Raw genomic sequence first — 17,086 nt, forward strand, 5'->3', positions numbered from 1 at the left:
CGAGACCACGCCCCTTGCGCGAGACCAAGCGCCACCAGCCGGAAATAGTTATATTGCGTTTACTGTACTACAAATCCCATGATTTCCGTCTATATAAGAAAGCTTTTAGGAATCATGGGTAGTGTAGTTTTGTTGTGGACAGTGGTTTACGCGCAGCTCAATGGGCGAGCGAGGGCACGTGACCGTGCTTCTTTCCCAGGTCTAATTTTGCTTCCTGGTTTCCAGGGAATTTCTTGTGGCTGCAGTTGTCAGCCGGGAAGATGAAAACCTGGAGGCCTCCTGTGCCCGGGTCTCCACCTCTACAGTGATCTGCACCGACCGGCGCCATGCAGGAGACTGCCCCAGTACTGCCAGGCCGCAGCCACTGCTGCTATACCTCCTGCTACTGGTGAGATCCCCATCACCGCCCTGCACGTGTCACTACTGTATATATCCTGCGTGTAACATCCACCATGTGTTATTATTACAGCGAAGAGAATGTGTGGAAACTGTGTGACTACATCCGAGAGCAAACACCACATCTACTGGAGGAGATTTATGCCGTCTACTTGTCTAATGAGAATAGGATGGTAATAGCCTGCACAGTATCACTACTATAATACTACATCATATGTACAAGAATATAACTACTATAATACTGCCCCCTATGTACAAGAATATAACTACTATAATACTGACCCCTATGTACAAGAATATAACTACTATAATACTGCCCTCTATGTACAAGAATATAACTACTATAATACTGCCCCCTATGTACAAGACTATAACTACTATAATACTGCCCCCTATGTACAGGAATATAACTACTATAATAAGGCTCCCTATGTACAAGAATATAACTACTATAATACTGCCCCCTATGTACAAGAATATAACTACTATAATACTGCCCCCTATGTACAAGAATATAACTACTATAATACTGCCCCCTATGTACAAGAATATAACTACTATAATACTGCCCCCTATGTACAAGAATATAACTACTATAATACTACCCCCTATGTACAAGAATATAACTACTATAATACTACCCCCTATGTACAAGAATATAACTACTATAATACTTCCCTCTATGTACAAGAATATAACTACTATAATACTGCCCCCTATGTACAAGAATATAACTACTATAATACTGCCCCCTATGTACAGGAATATAACTACTCTAATACTGCCCCCTATGTACAAGGATATAACTACTATAATACTGCCCCCTATGTACAAGGATATAACTACTATAATACTGCCCCTATGTACAAGAATATAACTACTGTAATACTGCCCCCTATGTGCAGGAATATAACTACTGTAATACTGCCCCCTATGTGCAGGAATATAACTACTATAATACTGCCCCCTATGTGCAGGAATATAACTACTATAATACTGCCCCCTATGTGCAGGAATATAACTACTATAATACTGCCCCCTATGTGCAGGAATATAACTACTATAATACTGCCCCCTATGTGCAAGAATATAAATACTATAATACTGCCCCCTATGTGCAAGAATATAACTGCTATAATACTGCCCCCTATGTGCAGGAATATAACTACTATAATACTGCCCCCTATGTACAGGAATATAACTACTATAATACTGCCCCTATGTGCAGGAATATAACTACTGTAATACTGCCCCCTATGTGCAGGAATATAACTACTGTAATACTGCCCCCTATGTGCAGGAATATAACTACTGTAATACTGCCCCCTATGTGCAGGAATATAACTACTGTAATACTGCCCCCTATGTGCAGGAATATAACTACTGTAATACTGCCCCCTATGTGCAGGAATATAACTACTGTAATACTGCCCCCTATGTGCAGGAATATAACTACTGTAATACTGCCCCCTATGTGCAGGAATATAACTACTGTAATACTGCCCCCTATGTGCAGGAATATAACTACTGTAATACTGCCCCCTATGTGCAGGAATATAACTACTGTAATACTGCCCCCTATGTGCAGGAATATAACTACTGTAATACTGCCCCCTATGTGCAGGAATATAACTACTGTAATACTGCCCCCTATGTGCAGGAATATAACTACTGTAATACTGCCCCCTATGTGCAGGAATATAACTACTGTAATACTGCCCCCTATGTGCAGGAATATAACTACTGTAATACTGCCCCCTATGTGCAGGAATATAACTACTGTAATACTGCCCCCTATGTGCAGGAATATAACTACTATAATACTGCCCCCTATGTGCAGGAATATAACTACTATAATACTGCCCCCTATGTGCAAGAATATAAATACTATAATACTGCCCCCTATGTGCAAGAATATAAATACTGTAATACTGCCCCCTATGTGCAAGAATATAACTACTGTAATACTGCCCCTATGTACAAGAATATAACTACTGTAATACTGCCCCCTATGTACAAGAATATAACTACTGTAATACTGCCCCCTATGTGCAGGAATATAACTACTGTAATACTGCCCCCTATGTGCAGGAATATAACTACTGTAATACTGCCCCCTATGTGCAGGAATATAACTACTGTAATACTGCCCCCTATGTACAAGAATATAACTGCTATAATACTGCCCCCTATGTACAAGAATATAACTGCTATAATACTGCCCCCTATGTACAAGAATATAACTGCTATAATACTGCCCCCTATGTACAAGAATATAACTGCTATAATACTGCCCCCTATGTACAAGAATATAACTGCTATAATACTGTTCCTGTCTATTCATCTTTTCCTCTACAGTCAGTCCACTTTATATTCCCTCTATGTACTGGTTGTGCTGTTTGTTTTGGTACTTCCCTTCCAGTTATCACCCAAATGTATCCACCATGTTTGTTTCTTTTAGATTCCTATATGGAAGCAAAAATGTGGGAAAGGCGAGGAGCCAGTAATATGGGTGAGTAACCCCAAACTTCCAGGATGGGCTGCAGTGGCGTAACTAGGAGAGGCAGGGCCCCATAGCAGATATCTGCATACGGTATACACCCACTGTGCAGTATAAAAACACCATATACACATACTGTATCTATATACAGCATATACACACATACATACAGTATATATAGTGTATACGTAATGCATATACACACATACACAATATACATATAAATATATGCATGTGTCTACATACAGCATATAACTACACACACGCAGTATACATGTACACACACTGTATATACATACAGTATATACTGTACAGCATATACAGACATACATATAGCACATACAGAAAATACACACATACAGCATACATACATCAATCTTACATACATATATAGGGACTTACTTACATTTCTTCGAGGTATCACATGGCATGATTATTCTACAAATCAAAATGCTCTGGAGTATAATACAGGATGTAACTCTGGATCAGTACAGGATAAGTAATGTCATGTATGTACACAGTGACTGCACCAGCAGCAGAATAGTGAGTGCAGCTCTGGGGTATAGTACAGGATGTAACTCAGGATCAGTACAGGATAAGTAATGTCATGTATGTACACAGTGACTTCACCAGCAGCAGAATAGTGAGTGCAGCTCTGGGGTATAATACAGGATGTAACTCAGGATCAGTACAGGATAAGTAATGTCATGTATGTACACAGTGACTGCACCAGCAGCAGAATAGTGAGTGCAGCTCTGTGGTATAATACAGGATGTAACTCAGGATCAGTACAGGATAAGTAATGTCATGTATGTACACAGTGACTGCACCAGCAGCAGAATAGTGAGTGCAGCTCTGGAGTATAATACAGGATGTAACTCTGGATCAGTACAGGATAAGTAATGTCATGTATGTACACAGTGACTGTACCAGCAGCAGAATAGTGAGTGCAGCTCTGGAGTATAATACAGGATGTAACTCAGGATCAGTACAGCATAAGTAATGTCATGTATGTACACAGTGACTGCACCAGCAGAATAGTGAGTGCAGCTCTGCAGCATAACACAGGATGTAACTCAGGATCAGTACAGGATAAGTAATGTCATGTATGTACACAGTGACTGCACCAGCAGCAGAATAGTGAGTGCAGCTCTGGGGTATAATACAGGATGTAACTCAGGATCAGTACAGGATAAGTAATGTCATGTATGTACACAGTGACTGCACCAGCAGCAGAATAGTGAGTGCAGCTCTGGAGTATAATACAGGATGTAACTCAGGATCAGTACAGGATAAGTAATGTCATGTATGTACACAGTGACTGCACCAGCAGCAGAATAGTGAGTGCAGCTCTGGGGTATAATACAGGATGTAACTCAGGATCAGTACAGGATAAGTAATGTCATGTATGTACACAGTGACTGCACCAGCAGCAGAATAGTGAGTGCAGCTCTGGGGTATAATACAGGATGTAACTCGGGATCAGTACAGGATAAGTAATGTCATGTATGTACACAGTGACTGCACCAGCAGCAGAATAGTGAGTGCAGCTCTGGAGTGTATTAGTGATTATGATATACATCAATCCCTATCACATCATCAATCTGTGGTAATCTTGTATTTTGTCCCTGTAGGATTATCATGTTATTCTACTTCATGACTGTCGCAATGGACAGAGGTTTATCTATGACCTGGACACAGAGCTGCCATTTCCATGTCCTTGTGATTTCTACATTAAGGAAGCCCTCCGCTCCGATCACAATGTCCATAAGGATTTTAGAAGGTAAACTGGATTGTCCAACCTAGAAACTTAAATAACGCCTCCGGATCAGGCTTCTCTATTTTAACTCTATCCCGACCACCCACTGACACAAGGAGCCGGGCCCTGAGTCTGCAGCGTCATTATTCCACACAGCCGGAGACCCCAGGGAGAAGGCAGAAGCGGTTTATGACTGTGCAATGAGGAAAGGCAGAAGTTACTGTATACAGTGATTAGTGTGATCACTGGGTCTACAGGGGTTAATCCAGAGCTGCTGGGTCCTATCAGACACCAACCTCCATGGGGTTGTGTTCCCCTGTAATTGGGACTCTTAGAGATGCCCCAGTCACAGGGGGAAACTTTAAAGAAAAAAACTGTTGATAATGTCCACCTGGGGTCATTAATGGCTTAATTGGGGACATTTAAAGTTGAATTTGATTATTTAAAAAATTTTTTTTTTAATAGTTTCCAATTTTAAAGTCCTACTTTACATTATTAAAAATCAGCGCTATAGGCGCTTCGTCTGACTAAGACTGTACATATTATACGTTATAACTAGCAAATTCATTTATTATGGTCATTTTCAATTAAAGGGAACCTGTCATCAGGAAGGTCATTTTACCTGATGAAAGGCCCCAACAAGCTATAACTTATATTTTTTTGGTCGCGATAGCTGTATCATAGTATATAAGGCTGGAAAAAGACACAAGTCCAACCTTTAAGAATTAAATGTTTTATCCCCATAACCCGTGTGTCCCCTCCTCCTCAGACTGTAAGCTCTTGTGTCATCCCCTCATCCTCATAGACTGTAAGCTCTTGTGTCCCCTCTCATCCTCATAGACTGTAAGCTCTTGTGTCACCCCCTCATCCTCCTCAGACTGTAAGCTCTTGTGTCCCCCTCATCCTCATAGACTGTAAGCTCTTGTGTCACCCCTCATCCTCATAGACTGTAAGCTCTTGTGTCACCCCTTATCCTCATAGACTGTAAGCTCTTGTGTCACCCCTCATCCTCATAGACTGTAAGCTCTTGTGTCACCCCCTCATCCTCATAGACTGTAAGCTCTTGTGTCACCCCCTCATCCTCATAGACTGTAAGCTCTTGTGTCACCCCCTCATCCTCAGACTGTAAGCTCTTGTGTCACCCCCTCATCCTCATAGACTGTAAGCTCTTGTGTCACTCCCTCATCCTCATAGACTGTAAGCTCTTGTGTCCTCCCCTCATCCTCATAGACTGTAAGCTCTTGTGTCACTCCCCTCATCCTCATAGACTGTAAGCTCTTGTGTCACTCCCCTCATCCTCATAGACTGTAAGCTCTTGTGTCACTCCCCTCATCCTCATAGACTGTAAGCTCTTGTGTCACTCCCCTCATCCTCATAGACTGTAAGCTCTTGTGTCACTCCCCTCATCCTCATAGACTGTAAGCTCTTGTGTCACCCCATGAGGATGAGGGGGTGACACAATTTCCTTGCTGACTTTTTAGGAAGAACAATTTATCCCACATATAACCTGCATTCATCACTTATACTCTTATCTCTATTCATGTAAGTCTAGTAGACCTATATTTCAGTTCTGTTGCAGTTCTCTTTTTTTTTTTTTTTTTTTATTATCTTTTTATTTTTTTATTTTTTCCATATAATATTACAAGACTTCTTTTGCGAAACAGAATCCATAATACATTGAAACATTACATGTCATGATGTAAGTAACATCCTATACACAAACTCCCTTCTACAAACAGTTAGTTAATATCTTATCGCAAAAAAAAGGGGAATGTCCAAATATCAATACGTATAATCCCCCCCCAGACCCCCCTCCCCCCCACCCTCTGCCGATGCTGGAGACGCTGCATGGACACAAATAGATACCCAGTGGATTACAGAGAACCCTCTATAAACTCCACTGATTCCAAATATCCTTAAGTCTGTTGCCCTTCCTATACCGTTTCTCAAACGCACATTCGTATGATTTTATACGCTTAACTAAATTGCTCCATTCATTCACCGAAGGGGGTTTCTCATCTAGCCAGTGTTTCACTAATACTAATCTGGCGAGGAAAATAGTCTTCAGGGCCAGATCACTTTTTAGTCTATCATCTAGCGAAATCGGGAGCAAGCCCAAAACCCCAAAAGTAGCAACTCGCGGGAACGAGCATCGGAACTGATCCTCTAATTTCGTAAATATCTCCTCCCAATAGGTGTTGATCTTCGGGCAATCCCATAAAATATGTAAAATATCGGCTTGGGAACAGTTACACCTCCTACAATTCGAATTATCCCTTAGACCTATTTTAAACATTAAATCTGGTGAAAAATATATTCTATATAATATGTATAATTGTGTGCATCTGTGATTTAAATTGATCGTTGATCTTACCACATTCTTATAAATATCACACCATTGTGCCACAGTGATGAAACCAACCTGGTTTGCCCATTTCAATTGCGTTACATGACTAAACTTCTGATCTATAGTATTCCTAAGCAAACCATAAATACTTGATAGATTAATTCGTGATACATCTAAATCCAATAAATCCATGAATTTACCCCCTAATTGAATCTTAAACCTGTCGTGCTGTAATTCTTTCCTATATGCGTGCTCAATTTGACAATACCTAAAAAAAATCCCTATCCACCAACATATCCCTAAGACACCAATCCTGAAAGGAGGGCAATGACCCATCTTCTTCCAACTGTTCCAAGCACGTAATTCCCTTTCTTTCCCAAAACCCAACGTCTTCCAATTTGGCTAGCTCTGAAAAATTAAGATTACCCCACAGCGGAGTAAATTTAAAGCCCCCCTTAATACCAAATAGGCTCCTAAGATCCCTCCAGGTATACTCCAATAACCGAGCCAGAGGGAATCTCTTAACGTTCAGACGCTTCAGTTGACCAGACTCTAGTAGAGCCAGAATTGAGTCAAATCTGCGCTCCACCAGCGAGGTAAGCGCATAAAAAATATTAGACTGTCTATTTTCCAAGATAAACTGGGTCTGTGCTGCCAAAAAATAATGATAGAAGGATGGGAGTGACAAACCGCCCCTTTCCTTATTACGAAATAGAGTTTCTTGTTTAATACGGACCCTTTTTCTCCCCCAGAGTAGTTTGTTTATAATCGCCCGTATCAACCCAAACCATCTCTTCCCTATCCAGCAGGGAGCATTAGTTAGTACATATAAGATTTGAGGAAGCAGTACACTCTATGAGTATAACTCTCTCTGCGCGATTTAAAGGTAACGTATTCCATGTATTCACCTTATTTTTTATTTTTATTAATAATGGAGCGAGATTCAAAGTGATATAATCATCAACCTTGGCCGTGATCTTTAAACCGAGATATTCACATGACGAGGAGACCTTAAGACCAAACTGCGGATAATTAGAGTAGGGGTCATCATCTAAAGGGACCAAGATCGACTTATGGGTGTTTATCTCAAATCCTGAAAACCTCCCATACTCGTGAATGACCTTTAGGGCTTTTAGGGCCGATATTTCGGAGTCTTTGAGGAAGAGAAGAACATCATCGGCATATAACATTATCTTATCCTCAGGCCCAGCTAATCCTCCCCCCTCTATCTCCCTGTCAGCCCTAAGTTTTATTGCCAAAGGTTCTATAAAAAACGCAAATAACAGCGGGGACAGGGGGCATCCCTGCCTAGTACCTCTAGATAGTGTAAAAAAGGGGGAGAAATCGCTATTAACCCTAATACAGACCCTCGGGGACTTATAACAGAGTCTAACCCAATCCACAAACGGAGCACCCAACCCAAATCTATACAGGACTTCCCAGAGGAAGTCCCACTCCACCCTATCAAAGGCCTTAGAAGCGTCCAATGACAGGATGGAGCGAGACCCCCCCCGGCCCATCTGCAGCCCCGCAAAGAGCCGCCTTATATTGGTCTTACTCTGGCGGCCTGTCAAAAAGCCACATTGGTCTTCATGTATAAGTGCTGGAGCAAACTCTTTCAGTCTATTTGAGATTAACTTGGCCATCAGTTTAGCATCTGCATTAATAAGCGAAATCGGTCTATAGGATTCCGCTTCCAGTGGGTCTTTATTTTTTTTCTGAATCAGAACTATACTTGCTTCATACCACGAATCAGGCAGCCTTCCCTCCCTTTGCGCAAATTCCCAGGTCTCCACCATAACAGGGAGAAGAATAGAGCCAAATCTACTGTAAATTTCTAAAGGAAGCCCATCCAAACCGGGGGCAGATTTACGTCTAGAAGAAGCAAGGGCCTCCTCAAGCTCTATACTGGTAATCGGACGCGATAACATCTCTGCTCTTTCCCTCGAAAGAGAAGGAATTTGGATATTATCTAAAAATATTCTTATATCATCCATTGACGCCTCCAAATCTGAAGTATATATACCTTTTAAATTTTTTCAAGGTATCTCTAATCTCCTCAGCATTAGTAATTATGTCCCCAAAATTATTTTTAATAGCTGTTATTCTATTTTCCTCTTGTTGTTTTTTGACTTTCTGCAGAAGCCCCTTTGAGGGTACCCCACTCTCACAATGTGCCCTCTGGTCCAAAAAAAATAATTTCTGCGTCGCCTTAACTGCCAAAAATCTATTGTATTCCTCTTGTACCCTAGTAAGACTATCATGGCGCTCTCTTGAACCGTTCTCTAAAAAGGCCCTCTCTTTTTCTTTTATCTCCTTATTTAAGAGCCTCTCCTTTCTAGCCCATTGCTTACGCAGATATATAATTTCTGAATTTAATATCCCTCTGAGAAAGGATTTCAAGGTATCCCACATTAGACCAAGATTACCCCCAGATCTATTCGATGCAATAAATCTACATAGCTCTTCCTTGATTTTATCCTCATCTGGAAGTAACACTAGCCAATGCGCATTGAGCTTCCAAAACTTACAGGGAGATTTCCTCGATCCGGACAGCTCAAGCACCAACGGGGAATGGTCAGAGATAGACCGATTATCATACCGAATTTTCCCCACAAAATCTATGGCCAAGTCATTAGCCAACGCTAAATCAATCCGGGAAAAGGTATTATGGGAGCGATTGTAACATGAGAATATCTGTTGTTCCCCCTTTAAACATCTCCACACATCTCTCCAGCCCACTTCCTGGCAGAACCTGGCAAAGGGGGTGTCTCCCTTTTCTATACTTCGCGGGTTTTTTCTCCCTCTACGGTCTGTCCTATCCGACATCACAGCATTAAAATCGCCAAGGATAAAAGCCGGGCAATCACCCACCTTTTCCATGAACCGCAGTAGACTTATCAGGACATCATATCTAAAGGGGGAAGGTATATAAACTCCTGCAACAACACATTTAATGCCATCTAGAATACCTAACAAAAATACATATCTTCCCTCTGGGTCGCGTCTTACATCTAATACTTGAAAGCCTACGGATCTATGGACCAGGATGGAGACTCCTCTAGAAAATGATGAGAATACAGAATTATATACCTGACTGGCCCACCTCCTTTCTACCAGGGCCACAGATTCCTTATCAAGATGTGTCTCCAAAAGAATAACAATTGCTGGAAGTTGTTTCACAATGTAATCAAAAATAATGCAGCGTTTCAAACGGTCTTTTAACCCTCTTATGTTCCATACTATAAACCTAGTACCCATCTATCTAATCTACACGAAGGACAGGAAAAAAGGCGCAGCACCATACTATAACCAGACAACATCCCCAGCATCGGCTCACCCCTCCCCCCCCCCCCCCCCCCCAATTCCCCCACCTGTTCTACCATAGTACAACTCTTCCTTCTTCAGCCACTTTCCCACCCCCCTCCCCCCCATCCCACCCCATTGCTGACCTGAAATCAGATATAATGGCCTAGGTGTTCATATTCAAAGACCCTTAAGATCCAACCAGTCTGAGACTTGTTCTGGGGTGCTAAAGAACTGGGACTGGCCTTGAAAAATAATTTTTAATTTGGCCGGAAACATTAAAGAATACATAATTCCCTTGTCTCTCAACCTCTTCTTCACCTCCAGAAAACTCTTCCTCCTCTGGAGGGTATCCTTAGAAAAGTCCGGGTATATTGCTACTTTAGTCCCTTGTATTGTTAGATCTTTTAGATCGCGTGCTCGTTTCAGTATCATATCCCGATCTCTCGAGAGTAACGTTTTACATATAAGAGTACGGGGAGAGTTCCCCGGAATATAAGGGCCTGCCGGGATTCTATGGGCCCGCTCAATATCAAAATACGGGGAGAGATGCTCCTTCCCTATTTTTTTCAAAAACCATTCTTTAATGTAGCTTACAGGGTTTTCCCCCTCAGCTTTTTCTGGAACCCCTATTAGCCTTAGGTTCGCTCTTCTTGAGCGGTCCTCCATATCCGCAATTTTCCCTTTCAGGGCCTTATTCTCAACCTCCAAACGGGAGGTGACTTTTTTGAGAGTGCACACCTCCTTCTCAATCTTAGTGATTTTATCTTCTGCCGTTTTTTGCTTATCTCTTAGCCTATTCAGCTCCTCTCTCATACTGGAAACATCTCCTCTCAATGCCCCAACCTGCTCCGTCAGACCCAGTATTGCTGAATTACAGGTTTTTATGGAGTCTAAGATCTCTTTTAACATTTCATTTTCACCTCCCGTATTTGTCACACCCCCGTCCTGTTCCTCCCCTTCTTCCGTGCCCGATCTCGAGCCCTGTGGTTTATTTTTGGGATCTACCGCTTCATTTTCCAGGTTTTTCTGTATACACGATCCTGTCCGGGTTTTAACTGGGGGGGATTTCCATAATTTATCCAACTTTGTGGCATTCTCACCTTTAGCCCCTCCTTTCTCTTTCTCCTTGGGGGAGGATGTCCCCAGGGACTTCCTTGCCGCATTTTTAGGAGGCATACTGAATACAATAAATACACCTTAAATCACAATGTTAACGAGCTGGATAAATAATCATGGGCTCCTATTTGAGCAACCTGTACCACATATAACAGATGACAATATTCAATATAAACGTATTACAGTAGAGAGTATACGAATCACTAAACCGCAGGAGGCAATATAAATAGTTGACACACAACCGTGAAGTATTCTGCCAGCCGAAAAGGCAGCAACAGGCCTAGCCAAAAACCAGGGCCATTCACCCACTGGAATGTCCAAAAAATGCGGCAATTTTGTATACAGAGTTAATATATCACTTATATCACGTAGTGGTTATTAACTTCTCCTCCGCGTTCTTAACCAACGTATTATGTACGGCGTAAGAATGTCACAAGTATCCGGTTGGAGGTATTAACTTATCTCCTGTAATCTTGGAGGCGTATTATCCCCGTAAAACACAGATTGTAGAAATATGAATTGCGCACAAAAATTCCGACAGTTAAGTAATAGGAGCCGATAGTTGGAATAGAAAGGTCAAAATACGGACAGGTAACAAGTAAATGACGGGTCGATGTTAATATGATTAGGAGCAAGTCAGAGTTAGTACCGTATGCAGGCAAATGCCAAGCAGATATTAGCATAGTTAGCGACAAATCAGAATTAGGACCATATGCAGGACCACATGCAGACGAAATAGAACATGGGAGAGGAAGGTTAAGGCCAGGTACATCTCACCCATCCAAACGAACTTCTACGAGCGGCAGGGTTGTCAGGCCGGGTACAGGTACATCTCACCCATCCATAAAGACGGCTTCTAAATATATTCCTCTCAGGCTTGAAGCGCAGGGACCAAACACCACAATCTTCTTGAGGCCTATGTCTCCGGTCACGCCGACTTCCAGGATAGCTCTCCAAACACGCCGCCTCGGCAGCGATCTCAGAGCGCCCACCTCCGGGTCAACGCCTCCGGCACCAGACTTCATCCGTCCGTTGGATCCCCACTTGTCCTCGCAGCTCTGCCAACTTACAGGACCATACTGTTTTCGGCGCTCAAGCGCCAGACTCGCGCCAGAGCTGCGCCAAACAATGGTTCCAGGCTCCTTCAGTAGAGAGCGGCGGACGTAGGAAAAGAGGCGGCCGGTAGCGCCACTACCGCCGCCAAACAAAGTACTGTTACATTGTATACAGTACAGATCATGTAATATAGAGGGTTATGTTATGAAGCATGCACACTACTGTGTACAATGTAACACAGCAGTGTGCAGTTGCAGTTCTCTATTTGTCCACTTGATGTCAGTGTTTTCTTTGAGTGGTTACAGAGAGATTCTATATGGAGCTTCAGAGCCTGCAGACACTAAGGAGCTCAGCCTGCTCTTACTATCACTATTAGCTTTTTATATTGATTTTATTTATTCATTTTTTAAAATATTTTCTGTGCTGGTAACCGAAGTGGGATACATTTCTATATTATTTCATGTTGGGCTGTGAGCAGCTACTTCTTATAGGTGACCCAGGATGGGGTAAACTTGTATGTGGCGGATCTGTAGCAGTTTTATACATGTTGATGTTGTGTGCGCGGCTGTGGAAACCTCTCAGTGTTGATGTATGAGATAATGGCACATACATGATCTCTTCTAGGAAGCTGAGGGTAATAAAAGCAGAGGAGTATCTCAGGACCTTCGCTTCCAATCGATCCCATATGAAAGATGGTAACAATGAATGGAAGAAACCACCGCCCCCTTATCCCTGTATAAAGACCCCTGGTGAGTGATCAGCTTCACATAAGGTATTACCCGTGCAGTCCTACAGCACTCTCCAGATCTATCATCACTGTGAATGGTCTATAACTTTTTTATAGACTAGAACTTAACCTAGCATTTCAGAATACAATTTCCCAATATAGATAGAAATGCTATAACATATTATACTCCAGAGCTTTACTCACTATTCTGCTGCTGGTGCAGTCACTGTGTACATACATGACATTACTTATCCTGTACTGATCCTGTGTTACATCCTATATTATACCCCAGAGCTGCACTCACTATTCTGCTGCTGGTGCAGTCACTGTGTACATACATGACATTACTTATCCAGTACTGATCCTGAGTGACATCCTGTATTATGCTCCGGAGCTGCACTCACTATTCTGCTGCTGGTGCAGTCACTGTGTACATACATGACATTACTTATCCTGTACTGATCCTGAGTTATATCCTGTATTATGCTCCGGAGCTGCACTCAGTCTCAGATTTTTCAATAGTCATGCAAACAACATACACTAATGTGCAGGGTCCTCCAACTTATTGAAGATGCGCGGTCTTCTATAATCTAGCACACCCTGCTAGCCCCGATTTACCTTTTTTTTTTTTTTTCTGGTGCACTCCTTTAATCAGTGTGCTCCACAATTATGTCGGACTTTCGACATAAATGTGACTGCGCACATGAGAACTCCCCTTTAGGTACACAGTATTGTGTTGCGGTGTGTATAGTGCAGCCGCTACGCAAAACTGGCAAAAACTCTTCCTGAATACACGTGCCAGCAGTCGGCACATTATTTGCAAACTGCGACGCAAAACTGGCATAGCCGGTTTTCTAAATCTGTGCCACTATTCTGCCGATGCAGTCGCTGTGTACATAGATTATCCTCTGTTCAAGCAGGGATTACCAACCTTTAACTCCCTAGCTGCTGTGCACCTACACATACTGTATTATAGAGAGTAGCAGCAGGGGATGGAAGCTTAGACACTGCAGACGTCTCTTGCTCCTGGTGTTAGTCCATATTTCACATTTCTGCTGCTACGAACTACATCCTCAAAGGTCTGATCACACATCTCTCCAGGGACAACGCCAAACACTGGCTGCAGCTCCGTACTGAAGGCACAGAGCACAGCAGCGTTAGGACAAGCCCTTCGTGCAATCGGAGATTCTACAATCCAGGAATAAGTCCCTTTATCACAGTCCTGCTGCTACTAACAACATACACAGTTATGATTATACATCACTCCAGGGACACAGGTTACAGCTAAAACATAGCACAGCAGTGTGGGGACACCTTCCCATGTATTTGGAGAAGCTACAATCCTGGACTAAGCCCCTATATCACAGTCCTGCTGCTACTAACAACATACACAGAGGTCTGATTACACATCTCTCCAGGGACAATACATAACACTATTCCCTTCTGTATTTCCTTTGCAGAATCTTCTATGAACCTGGATGACTTCATCAGCATGGCCCCGGGGGTAGGTTTTGGCACGGTGTACACACTGGAGGCTTTCACCAAGCGTTTCGGTACACCTGTGTGACGTCGCGCTCCGGTTCATAAGGGCGAGTCATTGTGTGGGAGAAGTTTCCGTTGTGCATAATTCATTGGAGACATCGTACACCTCCTACAGTCGCCCTGACAGGAGGACACAATGAGGCGCTACTATTTATACCGCTCCACTGCTGCCAAGACTTTATTTAAAGGGACACTACACCTAGAGATGGGAAAACTACTGACTGGGAGCTCATCTGTACAAATATCAGGGGTCTTCCTCTTTTGGTCCAAAAGCAAAAGATGTTCAAACCAAAAGCAATGGAGCGGGAAATCCTACACCCCAAATCTTCTCATGTCACCAGCATTAAAGGGGGAGAAATATTCATTTTTATATTAAAGGAGAAAACAAAAAAAGAAAGTGGTTACTAATGTTGTAAATTTTATACATGAGCAAAGAACAGAGCACAGATTTGGGGCATTCCAAAGTTTTTTCGTGTACTTTAGCCTTACATATTATGTTCTCCTTTGTTATCTTACAGTCCCAGACATCTATAAATGTTACTTTTTTTGTTTCCCTTGTGTCATTTATCTATATTCTTAGTATTATAGTAGTTATATGCTTGTACATAGGGGTTAGTATTATAGTAGTTATATTCTTGTACATAGGGGGCAGTATTATAGTAGTTATATTCTTGTACATAGGGGGCAGTATTATAGTAGTTATATTCTTGTACATAGGAGGCAGTATTATAGTAGTTATATTCCTGTACATAGGGGGCGGTATTATAGTAGTTATATTCTTGTACATAGGGGGCAGTATTATAGTAGTTATATTCTTGTACATAGGGAGCAGTATTATAGCAGTTATATTCCTGTACATAGGGGGCAGTATTATAGTAGTTATATCCTTGTACATAGAGGGCAGTATTATAGTAGTTATATTCTGGTACATAGGGGGCAGTATTATAGTAGTTATATTCTTGTACATAGGGGGCAGTATTATAGTAGTTATATTCCTGTACATAGGGAGCAGTATTATAGTAGTTATATTCTTGTATATAGGGGGCAGTATTATAGTAGTTATATTCCTGTACATAGGGAGCAGTATTATAGTAGTTATGTTCTTGTATATAGGGGGCAGTATTATAGTAGTTATATTCTTGTACATAGGAGGCAGTATTATAGTAGTTATATTCTTGTACATAGGGAGCAGTATTATAGTAGTTATATTCCTGTACATAGGGGGCAGTATTATAGTAGTTATATTCCTGTACATAGGGGCAGTATTATAGTAGTTATATTCTTGTACATAGGGGGCAGTATTATAGTAGTTATATTCCTGTACATAGGGGGCAGTATTATAGTAGCTATATTCTTGTACATAGGGGGCAGTATAGCAGTGTAGTAGTATTGGTAAATACTTTTGAAAATCTTGTGTAGCGTAAAGCATTGCTGTAGCTTTCAGGTAACCATGATCTGTTCCTGGAATTGCACGGTTAATGGACCATTAGTACACTATCTCTGATGGGATCATGTCGTCTTTGCCTCTTATGTTGTGGTAACATAATGTACGCCAGTTCTGAGCAATCCCAGGTGTTATCTCGCTGCCAGGACTCACAAGACACAATCAGTCTAATACTGATGGAGCGCTCCAGGTTCTGGCTCTATTCCTTCCATCCAGAGCTAAATGGATTATTTGTTGTAGCTTCAAGTGTGATCACTTGCCAAATACACAGTGCACACGGGCGTCACATAATGCAGCGTGGCCGCTGATGGCAATCACTACTTCTCCGTACACGAAGGCATTGCAGTTTATTTCTGCTCTAAGTGGGTTTGACGGTAGTAGATTTGCAAAGGAATGTAACCTTAAAATTTGGAAGTGAGTGAAATTTTAAAGGAAACCTACCACTTGTAGTGGCAGGTTTCCGATGGAAATACCGGGCACCAGCTCAGGGTGAGCTGGTGCCGGAGCTTATTTTAGTTAGTGTTTTAAACCGCGGTATCGCGGTTTAAAACACTTTTTAAACGCTATAGCCGGCGCAGGCAGGTACGCGCTCGGCGCTTACCGTGCACGCGGCTCTCATTCACTTCCTATGTAGCCGCGCGCACGGTAAGCGCCGAGCGCGTACCTGCCTGCGCCGGCTATAGCGTTTAAAAAGTGTTTTAAACCGCGATACCGCGGTTTAAAACACTAACTAAAATAAGCTCCGGCACCAGCTCACCCTGAGCTGGTGCCCGGTATTGCCATCGGAAACCTGCCACTACAAGTGGTAGGTTTCCTTTAAGTAAATAGGCTGAAGGAAGGAGGTAAACTACACAAAGCCTAACAGTGATTTATTTCTGTTTATATCGGGG

At 42.2% G+C, this 17,086-nt stretch overlaps 1 protein-coding gene across 1 annotated transcript; it reads left to right on the plus strand.

Annotated features, from left to right (window-relative positions):
* Nucleotides 1–104: 104 nt before the first annotated feature.
* NTAQ1 (N-terminal glutamine amidase 1) lies at nt 105–15,303 on the plus strand. Its single transcript, XM_072151233.1, has 6 exons — nt 105–388; nt 470–569; nt 2,858–2,908; nt 4,531–4,679; nt 13,108–13,232; nt 14,671–15,303. The coding sequence occupies exons 1-6, from the start codon at nt 327–329 to the stop codon at nt 14,775–14,777; spliced, it is 594 nt and encodes a 197-aa protein (XP_072007334.1). The 5' UTR covers nt 105–326; the 3' UTR covers nt 14,778–15,303.
* Nucleotides 15,304–17,086: the final 1,783 nt, after the last annotated feature.

This window comes from Engystomops pustulosus, chromosome 5, assembly GCF_040894005.1.
Source record: "Engystomops pustulosus chromosome 5, aEngPut4.maternal, whole genome shotgun sequence".
NCBI classification, from domain to species: Eukaryota; Metazoa; Chordata; class Amphibia; order Anura; family Leptodactylidae; genus Engystomops; species Engystomops pustulosus.

Excerpts from the sequence above, each read along its gene's own strand:
- NTAQ1 (XM_072151233.1), top strand. The coding sequence starts at position 327 with ATGCAGGAGACTGCCCCAGTACTGCCAGGCCGCAGCCACTGCTGCTAT. Across the intron at positions 570-2,857 it reads TGTCTAATGAGAATAGGATG|ATTCCTATATGGAAGCAAAA; the intron begins GTAATAGCCTGC and ends TGTTTCTTTTAG. Across the intron at positions 13,233-14,670 it reads TCCCTGTATAAAGACCCCTG|AATCTTCTATGAACCTGGAT; the intron begins GTGAGTGATCAG and ends TTTCCTTTGCAG.